Genomic DNA, 15,688 nt, shown 5'->3' with positions numbered 1-15,688 from the left:
GGGGCAGGCATCCACTTAGTATTTGGGGCTGGGACCAGCCCCCTAGACCTCTCCACTGATTCCCTACTCCGCGCCGGCATGTTGTCTTCACACCTTGGAGCACTGGTTTGTGGTCCTGTTATTTTATTCTGAATCCTCTAGATTTTTAGCTTTGTTTTTATGTGGTTTCTAAGTGTCTCTTTATATTGTCATTTCCTTCTTGTATTGTTTTTCAGATTTATTCCAGGGTTTTGTCTGTATTTCCTTTTTTTCACTAAATGCTTTATTGTCAATCAGGTGATGGTTTGCAGGGCAGATGACTGCTTCCCTTAGTCTCTCTCTAAGCATCCTGTACGTAAGATAGCATGTGTCCGGATGGGACTTGCATTGCTGATGAGACGATCTGTCGAGCTAGTCACTGACGTGTGAGTGCAGGGAATATTCATGCTGGTCCCTGGGTTGGTGCTGTGTGTGCACACCGCTGGCTGCCACGTGGTCACCTGTCACCAGTGGGTGATATGAGAACCTATACTTCTGGTTGCTGGGCAAGATGGGTAGTGGGGCACAGGGCAGGGAGTCATGCAGCTCTGGTTGCCAGCTTGGTAGGGGCAGGAGTCCACTTTTGTGATTGCTGGATGGGACTGCTCAGGGATGATGGAGCGGGCATGGCTCTCCTGAACTTCGGGAGGGGTGGTGAGTATGGCCAGGCTTGTGCCATTCAGCGTGGACGTCTGGAACCTCGAGTAGAGTATGGTGGGTGTGATCAGTCTTGCACACATCCTGGCTCCATCCAACTGTCTGAGGGCACATGGCAGGGAGGGTGACTGCTAACTTTGAACCAGTTCTTGGGGAGTGAGGAATATTCTAGTTGTTATTTTTTGGTTTGACATTTCACTCTGTGGATGCTGGATAAGAAGCCAGGTTCCTTCTCTTACAAGCAGTATCTACATTAAATCCTAGCTTCCTTCCTGCTTGCATTCATTAAAGGCCGGGAGTGCTCATCCACCCCTGTGTTCTTCCCCTCAGCTCCCCTGCAGTGTGCGCCCTCGCCCACATGTTCTTCCTCTCGAAGGCTCGAAGGCTCAGAGGAGCTGGTCTGCTTCACTTGCTCTACAGGCACTTCCCTGGGGCTCCCTGCCTTCAGAGCTCGCCCGCTGCGGCACTCTCCCTCACTGCGGTGTGCTGCCCTGTACCTGGCCGCGTACTGCCCACCTTGTCGTCGTCCCCCTGTCCCCAGGTTGTTTGCTACAATCTCTGCTACCAGCTGTGCTCTCTTTGCCGTTGTCTTCCGGGTTCCTCGCTCTGGGTTGTTGGGGTTGTGGTTTGATGCAGTCCCCAAAGGGGCCGTGGCTCCGTCCTGGCAGGCCGGCCACGGTGGGTCTACCGGTCTCTGTTTTCCCACTGGCTGCAGTCTGACTCTCCTTCTGTTGGTGCTCAGCCTGTTCATTCGCCTCTCTGCTTGATTTTCTGGGATCTGAAGTCATTATTTTTAGACAATTTTACTCAGTTTCTTGAGCTACATGTGCCATATTGACTACAGTCTGTTTTGTTGTTTGTTTTGTGATAAAACATCACATAGGAGGCTGGAAGCATAACATCAATACTTTGGCATTTGTTTTTATTTATCAGAAATCCTTCCTGCTTACACATCTTTCATTGGCCTGCTCCATAAATGTTTGAAGTTCCATTATCTTTACATTCCATTTTTTCCATAAACTTTTCAAAGCCCCATCATATATATGTGCTCATTTATGAGGATAAAGGACATATCTTCTTCATCTCCATACTTGCTTACCTATTTGGAACATGATCACCACTGGTTCGTTCTGTTGAAGCTAAAATAGAGTGTATATTAAGGACATAGCTCCTGCCCCATCGGGCACCCACGCCCTTCCTCTACAGGCACCTTATGAGAAGGAAACAGACTTCTTGCTGTGGGGAAACAGTCCAAAAGCAATGCAGGATTGGTTGCTATGTGGGCATCTGGGGGAGCCCTGGAGGGAGCCACGGGAGAGCTGGAGTTGTCTGCAAAGGCTTCCCGCGGAGCTCACCCTTCAGTTCACACTGAAGTTGTCACCCGTGCCGGGAAGGCACGGAGAGCAGGGCTGTAGAAAGAGCAGGTCTGCGGAGTCGCCCGGCCAGGCAACTGGGGTCCTGGCCATGCTTTGGGGAAAAACTCTTATTGAAAACTGACTGTGTGCCAGGCACGGGCTTGGAATACAACTCAGAGTTTTGGGTGGGGTCAGACACGTAATGATAGAATAGGGGTTAAGTACAGGGTGCTGTACTGGGACCTAGAAAAGAGAGACAAAGAAGGCTAATGTGTGGGGTGGAAATTTCCAGACAGACAGAACAGCATGTGTGAGGGTCTGGAGAACAGAGGGGACAGCGCTCAGAGACAGGCAGCTGACACTCATGCTTGTAGAGCACTCTCTGTTGGCGTGTTCAGCTTCCATGCCCTCCTCAGGGCCGCCAGGCAGGGGCAGGAGCCAAGGCATCTCCTCAGGTGCTCCTACTAGTAACTGCAACTTAATCCCCAAGCTGCTAGCTCTTGACTCCCTCAGCAAGGGCTGACATTTGTCTTGGCGGAGACCCAGAATGTGCCCTGGCTGAGCCGAGTTTGTACTTATCACGAGGTGCTGATTAGGCCAAAGTGAAGTGACAGGTGTTTGAAGATGCTGAAAGGGCGGAATTTGCATGCACTCAGTTGGTCCCCGGGCCAGGCAAGTCTGAAGAAACCCAGGGCAAAGCCCGCCGCTGCCTCTGGGTCAGCTGGGCCCTCTGCTCCTTGCTGACCATGCTCTCCCGTTCCTCGCCGTTTATACTCATCTTACTGCCTTCGCCTTTTCTTAAAGAAAAGAAAAACGATCCATCTTAGTTACTGGAAGTTTCAAGAAGGAAGAAAAAAAATACAAAATAAACTCACTCCTCTAGTTGATGGCGACTCGGGGTAACCATATAGGATAGGGTAGAACTGCCCTCTCTGAGTTTCTAAGACTGTAACTGTTTACAGGAGTAGAAAGCCTCTTCTCCCTCCCAGAGAAGGAAGAAGGATAGAAAACGCAACAGCTGTGATTCTGTTCTACAATGAAAAGAGCCTAATGGACTGCATTCTTCCAGGTTCCTCCCCAATATGCACCGTTAGGGAACATTGTTTTTAAACTTTTAAGATCATGGTCTTTTGTATTTATATAACTTCCAAGCCAAGACCACAGCCATTGAGTTGGTTTTGACTCATAGCAGTCCTCTCTAGGGTTGCCAAGATCGTAAATCTTTATAGGAGCAGCTGGTGGATTTGAACCACCAACCTTTTCCTGGCACCCCATCACCTAAGCCACAGCACCCCAGGGCTCTAGCATTTATATAGTACATAGGAATTTATAAAATATTTCTCCTTTACCACAGTAAATTATCACAACGGTATCAAATATGTGATTATATCCCCATTCTACAGTTAAAGAAACCGAGGCTTAGACCAATTAAGGGATTTTTGTAAATCTAGACAGTTTATAAGCATCATGTCCTCAAATTCAGGCTGTCTACCTCTGAAGCACTCTCCATGGAAGTACAGCTGCCAAAATGGTAGCTTTAGAAACACCTGCGTACCATTGCCTTTTGCCCACTGGAAATATGCTACTGATCGCGGAGTGAACACGGAACGATAGGAAATTCGCCCAACAGTTTTGAGTATTAATCATAACCACTTAGAGTCTTGATGCATACCATGTGATTTTTTAAAAATCTCCAAACTCATTGCCGTTGAATCAATGCTGACTTATCTCCACCCTATAGGATAGGGGAGAACTGACCCCCATGAGTTTCCAAGATTGTAACTACAAGAAGAGATGGAGGGGTGGTATTAATCAGAATTTCTGGAGCCACCAGTAATCTTGCAAATAAACTAGAATACTTGTGTATGTTACCCAGGGTATGAATTTGCTTTAGACTATTTGGGTGTGTGATTTAGCTTTCTCCAAGTAACTTGGTCAGATTTTTTAAATTTGTTTTCATTTTCACAGAAAAGAAAAGGCTAGATCCTTCAAGTAGAGTAGGAAATTTGCTTCATCCAAGCCTTAAAGAAAAAAGAAGGAAAAAGGCAAAAAGGAAGGGAGAAAAAGCCCAGAGGATCACAGACAAATAATTCCAAGCTGTATACTGCTGTCACGAATTCTCAATATATTGGGGATGCTGCCAAATTCTTGTTTCTCAGGAGGAACTGTTGCCAAAACATGTCATCATTTGCAAAAGCTGTAAGAGGTAGAAAGCTAACTTTTTATTCCTTAAAATAGCAGTAAGGGAAAAAGAAAACATTTCCAAAATTTGTTATAAAATGCTGAAAGTATTGCCTAATATTTCCAGTTGTGCCAGCATCCTTTAAGGATTGTTGCTCCTAAAAGCAGTGGCTTATTGATGAGAGTATCTTGTTAAAGAAAAAATTTAAATGTTTTTATCAAACACAATGGGAAAGATTCATTCACTCGTTCATGTGTGCACTCTTTCACAATTAGTTATTCAACATAATCCATGTGCCTTTGCAAACCACCAGGCTTCGTTATGAGGATAATTAAGTGATTGTCTCTGCCTTCAAGAAGCTGATGGTTAGTTGGGAGACAGATTCAGGAACTGATGGTCCAGGCTGCAGGCGGCTAGTGCCACACCAGACGTCATGAGCAGGTTGCTTGCTGCAGGAAAAGGGAAAGAAGCTTTTAATTGTTTAGAGAAGCAGGGAGCTAGTGTTGCAGAGAGGTGAGGACAGTTGAGCTGGGTCTAAAAGGATGAAGTGGGGCTAAAGGAGCAGATTTACCACATGCCTACAATGTAGCCAGCAAATAGCTGTTCTCATATGGTTTCAACCGCATTTTTCTCTTCTTAAAAAATATTGCCAGCTTTTGATTCTGTTCATTGATTATCAGTTTGTGTTGACTATCCTTTGGGCCTGTTTTTCTATTGAGATCTGGCCTTTTAATATTTAAGTGTTTTTTGTTCTCTGGATAAGTTTGGTGGAGAAGGATCTGCAGGAGAAAGTGTGGCAGTTGGCTTCCATAAAGATTCTCCTCCTCACTGCCATTGAGCCGATTCCGACTCTTGCTGATTCTTAGGACAGGGGAGACCTGCCCCTGCAGGTTTCCAAGACTGTAACTCTCTTTGCAAGAATAGAAAGCCTCATCCTTTTCCCTCGGTAAAGATTCCAGCCTTGGAAATTCTGTGGAGCAGTTCTACTCTGCCCTGTAGTTGTGATAAATCTGAATTAACTAGACGACAATGGGCTTATTTTTATTTTATTTTCTTGGACTTACTTATAAGTGTGTTGCAGAAATTGTGTTGGCCACAGCTACTTGCTTCCCTCGCCAGGTTCTGACCACATCCGCGAGAAGGATGGGCTCTGGGCCGTCCTTGCCTGGCTGTCCATCCTCGCCACCCGCAAGCAGAGCGTGGAGGACATTCTGAAAGATCACTGGCAGAAGTATGGCCGGAATTTCTTTACCAGGTGAGTCGCAGCCTGGCTGGATGCCAGGTAGGATGGGAAATTCAGCAGGGAGAATGCTCACACATGCACATCCTTTCCTGTCCTAAGTGGTCATGAAACCTGAATTCTTCCAACCTCTGCCAGTCATGAATTCTTAAATTAATTCTGGATGGGGTTCAGCCAGCTTTTATGTCAGCCAGAAGTATTGAGGCTTTAAAAAAAAAGTTAACATTTTCAGTGGTAGGGGCCTCACCTTTTCCATTGTGTTCAAATCCCAGTCTGCCCACCTTGTTTTGCAGCCACCATTGCACAGAACAGGCTTCTAGGCTGAGAGAAAAAAGGCTGATGGGAAAAAATCAGCCATGTGCAATTTGCACTGTGCTTGGGATGGCTGTGCGTCAGGGCCAAGTCAATGGCAGCTAACAATGACGACTGTACAGGAGGCCTGGGTGCCAAGGCAAGCACCTCTGTTGTGGAAGAGCTGGAAAGCCCAGGAAACTGAGAGCAGCGGTCATGAACGCTCCGAGTGTATCACAAAGGCAGGACCATGGCTGGTTGTGCTGCCCATGGTCTCATCCAAGGCCTAATTCATAGTCAGTATTTTCCGAATAGACAAATGAATCGGTAAGAAGTGAATGGTAGAGCCCGAGTGGAGTAAGGTTCGGAGGGGTTGTTCAGAGAAAGGCTCATTCTTGAAATGAAGTTTCCACTTGAATACCCTTTAAATACATCTATCAGTTTCAAATATAACTACTAAACAAGTACGGGAGACAAAGCCATTAAGTCCGGCCTTCATGACTGGTTAAGACTCCAGGGACGCCTCCACTTACTGAACAAATGCTCCTTTGCATGCATTATTTTATGTTAGTCTTCAAACAGGTACTGATGAAGCAGCTGGCGTTCTGGGAGTTGAAGCGAACCGCCCATAGCCATGTTGTTAGTGACCAAGAGCGGCTGGCGTGTGTCATGGTGATTCCGAAGGCCGGAGTCGGTCCATTACGCCCTCTGTGCCTGGGATGTGTAAGAGCACTTCCTAGGGACGCCCAAAGGTCAAGGATGTACAGCAGCAACACCTGGTTGTAATTTCTTGCTGTTTATCATCTTAACTTGGGTGGAAAAGAGCTGACTTCAAGATTAAGGGGACTATTTTGTCCTTGATGCATAGAATCCTGGAGCCAGAAGAGGCTGGCCTTCATTCCTGGTATTTCTCGTGTCTCAGAGGTGTCGCCTTGCACATATCATATTTGTTTCATGATGGCAAATAAATATAGACTCTGCTATCTTGAGCGTCTTAAAAAAATAAAATAACTCACTTGGGAGGGTGTACACGAAAAGCCACTGGTGAGGATATTTAAGACAGAAGTCAAGAGAGTTCTTCAAGGGAAAAAAAAATAGGTTTGCAAGATCAACTTGTGATGTGTACCCCTCCTTCCGTCCCTGGAGCCCCAGCCCCTGCTTGGCTCTTTCTCAGGAGATCTCCCCTGTTGGGGTGAATCCAAAGCCCGTGACCAGAATTCACTCTTGCCAAAAGGGTGGAGACATTGCAGATGTAAAGAGTTAGGTTTCGGCCCCTTCATCTGCTCAGTGAAAACCTGGCCTGGTTTTCCGAAGCCCCCGTGGGGGTCGTTACTCTCCTTAGCCAACTTCCCAGCAGCCTCAGTCAGGTCCGGGGCGGGGCGGGGAGCAGTCCCTGCAAAGGGCTCCTGGCATTTGGAGGAGAAGGGCCCGGTCACCTACATGTTTATGTAGCGTTCTCTAGAGATAGTGTTGATTTTTATTGTCTCCTCAGGAGGTGGTGATTAAATATTAGATAGTATCTCTCAAAAGCCTTTGAAGCTCCTTGGGGCTTTATTCCACAGAGAAGCCAAAATATGGGGGCAGGAGGACGGGGCATTCTGCTTACTCAGAAGCTCTTCGCTTTTCCCTGGACTCCACGCTTGTGATTTTTCAGCTCTTCCTTCCCTGGTGGGCTGCTAACAACAAGGTCCGCGTTTCGAACCCACCAGCCCCTCCGAGGGAGAAAGAGGAGACTTGGTAGTCCCGTAAAAAGTTAGTCTCTTAAACCCACAGGGGCAGCTCTACTCTGTCCTATAGGATTGACGTGAGTCAGAGTTGACTTTGAGGTTTCGTTTTGTCCATTCCTGTCCTGATCTGTCCCCTGGGACCGACAAGGTCCTTCATTTATTTTCCAGCTTCTTCTGAAGTTGGGTGGTGACACACCTTTGTAAGATGTGACTTCAGCCCGTGGGCCTCAACTGGATGGCTTCTTCCAGGTACGACTACGAGGAGGTGGACGCCGAGGGCGCCAACAAGATGATGAGGGACTTGGAGGCCCAGATGTCCGACCGCTCCTTCGTGGGGAAGCAGTTTTCCGCGGGTGACAAAGTTTACACGGTGGAGAAAGCAGATAACTTTGAATACAGTGACCCAGTGGACGGAAGCATTTCCAGAAATCAGGTGAGAAGAGATAGGTGTGTGTATGTGGGAGCGAGGCCTGGGAAAGAGCTGAATCTCTGATGGCTGAAAGGCCCTTTTCGGACTTATGCCCCTGGGGGAGCTGGTCTCAACTGCCCTTCTGTGGAGTCCCGTATGACTCACTCAGGTCCAAGCAGGGAAATGATTTTCTCCCTGGTCTTGTGCAATTCCCTATGCCCTCCTTCTGGAATTATTAGCCTCAATGCCAGAGGGATTTTAACACCCTCAGGAATTATATGAGATTCTGTGGAAGGCGTACTGTTCCATGTGACATGTGTAGTATAAAACGGAATGTCACACGTGTGTGCAGAAAAGAGCTCTGGGAGCTCAACGGAAAAAGAGAACTTCTGCTTGATGTGCCAACGCCTCCTTTTCCCTCAGGAGATTGTATCAGAGAGCCAGAGGGGAGAGTGACGGTGCTATAACGATTCCGTTGATAGTCTCTAATTTCTAAAATGAAGACAAGGCAGATAAGCCACTCGAATGTTGACCCTTACTGCAGTACAACTTAAAAGAGCAGTGCAGAGCAAGACACTGCATTGCCAGACACTGCTCACCTGAGCCCCTTGGGTGCGATCAGTGAGGGAGCTAATAAAGGCTGGTGGGCATAGGATTTGGGAAGTTAGGGTCAAGGGAAGGGCCCTGTATTAGACACCAGACAATCTGGATTCTGTCTGGATTCCCTGTGACCTCGAGCAAGACTCTTCACTAAGCTTCAGTTTCCTCGTTGGAAAAAGGCAAATAATAATACTTGTTTCTATTTTACGCATCGTGCAACTCAAACGAGGGAAAACTGGCTGTGCAGATTCTTTGGGGATTTCTTCTAGAGCCAGAATTCAACATGGAAAGAGGGGGGGAAAATAGCATAGTGTACTTATGAAAATGCCTGGAGGGGTGAGGAGTCATGGCTGTTAAATATGTATACTGTGGATATAATTTGTGTGAAAGTGTAGTACCTATTGTTTGAATGCCCACTGTACTTGGTTCTGTGCTAGAACTTGGGCATATAGAGCTGAATAAATAAATCCTCTCAAATATGGTGCATGTAGAGATGACCATCATAATCTGACCTTGACCTACCCCTGCAGCCTGCTCTCTCCGCGCTCTCCTCTTGCCCTTCCCCACACCCATTTGGAGCCACAGGGAGGCCCTTGACCAGGCCGATGTGCTCCCACCTCTGACATAGAATTCGATGGCTATGAAGCGCATGCTTTCCTCTTCTGGGAGCACCCGCCCATATGCTGGCTAAGTTCTCCATGGCAGTTTTGACAGCTCTGCATAGACATCTTTCCCACCCCACCCCCACCCCCGGGACATAATCATCTCTGACCGACAAGCCTGGACTAGTTGCCCGTCTTATGTACTCATACAGTATTATGTGCTTATGCCAATTGAAGCACTTACCACTTAAGCACTGTTTTTCTTGCTGGACTTTGGCAAATCAAGGGCAAGATCTTGTTTTGTTCCTCAGGAAAATTTCAGGATAGTGGCCAATATACTAAAGGCACTCAGTAAATATTTGTGGATGGATGGATGGATGGATGGATGGATGGATGGCTGACAGGAAGGAAGAGAGGAGGGAGGAAGGTAGGGATCATTTGTAAGACCCTTGGGTTAAAGACCTAAACTAGAGAATTTTCATGATAGAAAGGTCTGGTCAATAAGACCCTTTCTTTCTTTCTTTTCAGTCATCAAGAGGCATAGAGTTAGAGACTGTGAGATTGATGGCACTAGATCAAATCTAGTACGTGCTTCTCCTTTTAGAGATTTACAGATGAGGAATTCAAGGCCCAGGGAGATTCACCAGCTTTCCCAGCTAATTATTGACTGAGCTAAACTCTGGGTCGAGTTCGATGATGAGCACCAGATGGGGAGTCGCGCCTTTCCTGCTCACCAGTAATTGGAGTTCCATAAGGTTCACCCTATGAGCCCCTTTAGTCATCAGCCATTGTGGGAGATTGACCACCGAGCCATGGTTCATAGATTGAAAATAGTTCGTGTCTGCCCTGTGAGACCTGGGGCCACCTGTTCTCTTTTTGAAGTGATCCTTGTTTCACTAACAGTTCTCCCTCCCGTCTACCTGTACTCTCTTCTGCTTTGATTCCAGTGCATTCTATCGTGAGCCTCCTGAGCAGGAAGGTATAGATGGGCATCCTCTGTTACTCTCCTGATCTGGAAAGGGAATTTCTGCATCTCGAGGCATTACTTATGAGTTGATTGTGCTTCAAGCAGAAATGGCGAGTCCATAAATCATAGAGAACTGAGGAGGGGAGGGGAAGCCTCATGCCAGAGCACATCACAGGGATCAGATCTCCCACCTGACCTTGGGAATGCTTCTCCCCTCTTAGCTAAGCCTCCATTATCTGCATGTAGTGAGAGGTTGACAGAAGGCAGATTCACAGGGCTCAGTTTATCAAGGATCTAATCCTGTGATTGATTCAGTATGGATGAAATTAGGTCTTCAGACAGACCTCTTGTGATTTGCCAGCTTTCCATCTCCCTGCCAGCATGTGGGAAAAGGTCTCTGCTTATCTTTTCCAGGGCTTGCGGCTCATTTTTGCAGACGGTTCTCGAATCATCTTTCGACTGAGCGGGACTGGCAGTGCAGGGGCAACCATCCGACTATACATTGACAGCTATGAGAAGGACCTGACCAAGATCTACCAGGACCCTCAGGTACTGCCCAAGCCCTGGAGCATGCAGAAGGACTGATTGTGAGTCCATTGAACCCGGGTAGAGCAATCCCTGCCTCCTGGCATCAGACTTGGATCCACTGCCCTCACCTTCTCCCATATCTCTTCCAAGACCGCAGAAAAACATAGAGCTAACAAATAGCTGAGGTTTTCTGTTTGCCAAGCCATTTGCCAGGTAAGCCCATTACCTGGATATACTAACTTCATCCCCAAAGAAGGTAAATTCTATTATCCCTACTACATACATGTGAGGAACCTGAGGCAAAGAAAGGTTAAAGGGTTAATAAGTTCACACCCCTGATAGGTGGCCGATTCAGGATTTGCCATTTGGGCCTGATCACGGGCCCTGGCAGAACACTCTGGTGGAGACTTGGTAGTAGGGGAGAGAAATTCCCTCCCTGAAAAACCAAAGGACTTGGCCCAGGGGTGAGTCCTTTGTCCAAATTCAAGGAGTCTCTAGAATTCAGAGAACAGCCACCAAATAGGAGGAGCCAAGCGGAGGGCAAAGACACAGGGAGGGAGCTTTTCAAAGTATATCCTCACAACACGTCTCTTGGAAGATCCTCCTGAACCAGTTTTACGGCCCAAGAGAAAGTGTTTAGGACATGTTGGATGTCACACTAGCCCCTTCTTGGCAATTCACAACCAACAAATGAACAAAAAGCCGAATCTGTTGCCATCATCAAATTCATTCTGAGCTCATGGTGACTCCATGTGTGTCCGACCGGAACTGTCCTCCATAGAGTTCATAGTGCTTGACTCTTTTTTAAATTAGAAAATACCAGAAAGTAGATCACTGGCTTTTCTTTCCAGCTTCTCTGAGTAGACTCCAACTGCCACCTTCTCTTTGCTCTCAGCAAGCAAGCTTGTGCCATCTGCATATTGCAGGTTGTTAGCGAACCTTCCTTCAATCCTGATGCCGAGTTCTTCTTCACGTGGTCCGATTGTTTGCTTAGCACAGAGAGGGGAGAAGTATGGTGTAAGGATACAGCCCTGACACACGCCCCTCCTGATTTTAAACCACACGCCACCATCCGGTTGTACCGGAACGACGACCTCTTGGTCCATATACAGGTTCTACATGAGCACAAGACGTTTTCTGAAATGCCCCTTCTTCTCATTGCTGTCCATAGTTTGTTATGATCCACAGATGAATGTCTGTCAGTGTAGTCAGTGAAACACAGGTAAACATCTTTCTGATACTCTCTGCTTCCTGCCAACTTCCATCTGATGTCAGCAACGGTATCCATCATTCAAAAAACAACCAGTTGGCATTTGTAACCCGTAGCACATGTTAAAGACTCTGAGGAGACTTACACTAAAGCACCTGCTATTTCCCCACAAAGTGTTTTTCACTTCACACCTGATTAAAATCCTGTGAAACTCACTCTGCACCCCCAGGCGTAATGGCTTGAACGGAGGGTTTGGAGGCAGAGGACCTAGCTCAAATTCGGTTCCTGTCCCTGACTAGCCCCTGCCCCTGGGGAAGTCATTTCAAGCAGGCAGAATAGTGCCCACCACACAGAGAATGTAGGGATTTAAGGAATCAATAGGTGTAAAATGCTCAACATAGCATCTGCCACATAGGATAATCTTTAGGGGAAGGCCATCAATTTTATTACAAAAAGTACCGTGAGAGGATAACACCCCTGATGCACACTTTTCTTGATTTTAAACCACGCAGTGTTCCCTTGTTCTCTTCCCACAACTGCCTCTCAGCTCGTGTAAGTTCTACGTGAGCACGATGCAGTGCTCTCCGTTCCCATCCTTCTCAAGCCTATCCAGAGTGTGCTATGGTCCCCACAGTCGAACGCCTTGGCATAGTCAGTAAAAAGTTTAAATAACAGTGAATTGTTCTCTTTAATAATTCATATTATGTTCTGTGAATTTCGCCATGATTAAAAGGGGTGGAGGGAAGCATCCTAGTCCACTTGCTTTGTCGGATGGACTGTGAAATCATCTCACTGACTTGGGAGATGCTGGTGCTGGGCTTTGCGGGAGAGAGCATATGTTTCTTTGGAGATTGAGCGTTTGAGGAGCCCTTGAGACATCAGAAGGCACCCTGGCAGCCTAGTGGTCACGTGCTCAGCCACTTAGTACTAATCGAGAACGCCGTGGCAATCGGTTCCTGTAAAGAAGTACAGCCCTGCCAACCCTCTGGGCAGCTCCGCTCTGTCCTGTGAGGTCACTGAGAGGCAGAATCAACGGGACCAAGAGTGGGTTTGCTGTGGTTTTTGGCTTGAGACATCGGAGCAGAGGGGTGGTAGAGTTGGGAGCTCAGAAGTGAGGTCAGGCTGGGACAATGGATCCCTGATTAGAGAAAGTGACGGAAGGGTTCTTCTCCTGTGTCTCCCTCAGGTCATGTTGGCCCCCCTGATTTCCATTGCGCTGAAGGTGTCCCAACTTCAAGAAAGGACGGGGCGCACAGCCCCCACTGTCATCACCTGAGAAGACCACCTGGCTGTAGTACGTCCCTCCACTCGAGGACCCGTCTGATTGAAGAGCATGGACACGAAACCCAATGTGTTCACCCAGCCCTTTAGGATTCAGTTTCCACTAGCCAGCTGCTGAAGAATGGTCCGTTTGCGGGGCACAGGCAACAAGATGCCTGCGTGAGTGATGCGGGAAAGAGCACCCAGGAGCTTGTACTAATGTCAGTTCCCTATCATGCTGTTATGCACTGTTACGGTGCGGCCGTTTGTACTAGGTCCTGTTTGCACTGCAATGTAAGATGGGGTTAGAACATCAGGGACAGAGGCCAGCTTTCATCTGCAAGTCCCTTCGTCTATGGTGAATCTTTCTCTCCCTTTACTGTTTACCGATAATCCACCAATTCAGTTTCTGGTGCCTTCTCTCCAATCAGTTCGTTCCTCAGTGTGACGTACACCTCGCTGTCTTGTTTTGCACATGCTCCCATTTAGTATTTTGGGATATTAAAGCAAAAGAAGCTGCTCATTCTTCATGTCTTTTTTTCCCCCCCTGAACTGCAAAATACTACTGATTTCAGAAAGACATCACAAGGTTTGGGGATGGGAAGTGGGCTCTAGTATTTTGTTTTGATGACCTACCTAGAGAACAGAACTTCTCTGAGCTAGATTTAGAATCCTTAGACTCAGGAGTGTAGTCGTCAAGTTGTAGCAGGGTCCGCTTAGCCCTGGATCCTCCTGAGATGGCCATAAACTAAGCGTAACATGGTTGATGTGGGATATGGGGAAGGGCGGTGATTTTTAGGAGATGAAGTAGCCCACGGTACCATGTGCTCTCTGATGTCAAGATGCCATGATGCCTGTGAGAAGACTACCAGACAGGCTGACTGGTCATTTGGCTGGGACGCTTACGACCACACTTGTGTTATTCCTCTTAGAACATTGGCATCTGGCCCACGAGAGTCTGGTAGTAAGAACATGGACTTTGGAACCAACAGACCCTAGTTGGAATCCCACTTGAGACTGTCATTCTCCTCATCTTCACAATGGAGGTGAAAGTAACTCCATCTTTACAGGGGTGTTGAGGACACGGAGTGAGCTGCACTTTGAAAAACAGTGGGCGCAGTACTTGGCTTATGGCATATTGTCAAAGATGTGGGATCGAGGATTATCGCCACAATATTGGACCTAGATTTTAAGGCACTGTATTTAAAATAACTTTTTAAAACATTAATCATTTTATTATGAGCTCTTATAGATATTATTAAAACCCATAATTCAATTACTTGAAGCATAATTATACAATTGTGGCTACCCTCAGTTTCAAAACGTTGTCTTTCTTTTTGAACTCTTTGATACCAGCTCCCCTCCTTCACCACCCTACCCTCCCAGGACCCCTTATTATTATGGTGGGGCAGGAGGAAAGGAAAAAGAAAAATAAGAAAAAATAAGAAAGTAAAAATTATATATAGGTATAAATATAGATAGGTATATATGTAAATATATATAAAATATAAAGATAGGTGTGTTTTTGTGTGTGTCTGTGTGTGTAAATACAACAAGGAAGCAGATGGACTTTGGGCCTCTACTTAAATCTTAACCTCAGTACAAGAATGGTTCTAATAATGTGTCACTGTATGATGCTTATCTTCCCAACATGACCATTAAAGACAAAATCGCTGCATTAGCAAATGTTCTGAAGAAAGCTGAAGGTTCCCGGCTATTAAAAGATATAGTGAGCAAATGTGGTGAAGAAAGAAAGCTGATGGTGCCCGGCTATTAAAAGATATAGTGCCTGAGGTTTTAAAAGCTTGAAGTTGCACAAGCAGCCATCGAGCAGGGAAGCAACAATGCCCACATGGAAGAAGTACACTACCCTGTGGGCTCATGTGGTGTCAACGGGAATAAGTATCAGAAGTTCAAAAACAAGCAATGAAATTGATGTGAAGGAGCACAGACAAAGTAGAGACTCAACCCACCTGTAAGATAATGGGACAGTCCCTCACAGAAGGGCCACATGGAAGGGATGATACATCCAGGGTGCAGTTTCGCACTGATGAAACACATAACTATCCTCTAGTTCTTTAATATTTCCTTCCCTTACTATTATGGTTTTTATTTGTTTTACCTCATAATCATGGTAGATTAGCATGTGTTCATTTATATAATTAAGATCATTCGCTGCATGGAATCCAAGATAGATATACCCTTCAGAAACAGTGACAGGAGTAATGATTCCTGAGGGTACAGGAAGAGTGGTGAGCTGGGGGGCGGAGTGGGGGAAGGTGGAACCAATAGCAATGAGGACTGTATAACCCCACTTAAGGGGAATGAATAACAGAATTGTAGGTGAACGGATACATCGGATGGTGTAAGATAACGGGGAGGGCGGGGGAAGACTTGTCATGAAGAGTAAAAACTATGATGTAAATAATATTTGGCTTGTTCTAGAGAAGCAGCCAAGCTCTGCTCCATTTCAGGGAGTGGGATCTTTAGTAAGGATGTTTGCCAGCGTTGCCGTGTAATGGGACAGTCCAACTCCCCCAGCTCAGCAAACAGAACTGAGCTTTGAGATTAACGAGGAGGAGGAGTATTTCCTGAGCATTAGCCCTAGGCCTTGCCAGTGGTGTTATGAGGAGGCAGTCCCA

The 15,688-nt window shown here is 46.6% G+C and overlaps 1 protein-coding gene across 1 annotated transcript in view; it reads left to right on the top strand.

The window, feature by feature from the left end:
* PGM1 (phosphoglucomutase 1) overlaps positions 1-13,569 on the top strand; it is an 80,116-nt gene extending 66,547 nt beyond the window's left edge. The window contains exons 8-11 of the mRNA XM_004699371.2: positions 5,332-5,467; positions 7,720-7,903; positions 10,463-10,597; positions 12,973-13,569. Coding sequence (XP_004699428.1) covers positions 5,332-5,467; positions 7,720-7,903; positions 10,463-10,597; positions 12,973-13,062 — 545 coding nt within the window. The 3' untranslated portion in view covers positions 13,063-13,569. The remainder of the gene's footprint in view (positions 1-5,331; positions 5,468-7,719; positions 7,904-10,462; positions 10,598-12,972) is intronic.
* Positions 13,570-15,688: the final 2,119 nt, after the last annotated feature.

Source organism: Echinops telfairi, unplaced genomic scaffold (genome assembly GCF_000313985.2).
Source record: "Echinops telfairi isolate 266 unplaced genomic scaffold, ASM31398v2 ScPeMD7_443;HRSCAF=831, whole genome shotgun sequence".
NCBI lineage: Eukaryota > Metazoa > Chordata > Mammalia > Afrosoricida > Tenrecidae > Echinops > Echinops telfairi.
Note: the sequence above shows the minus strand (reverse complement) of the source record. Positions and strands in the feature narration are given on the sequence as shown.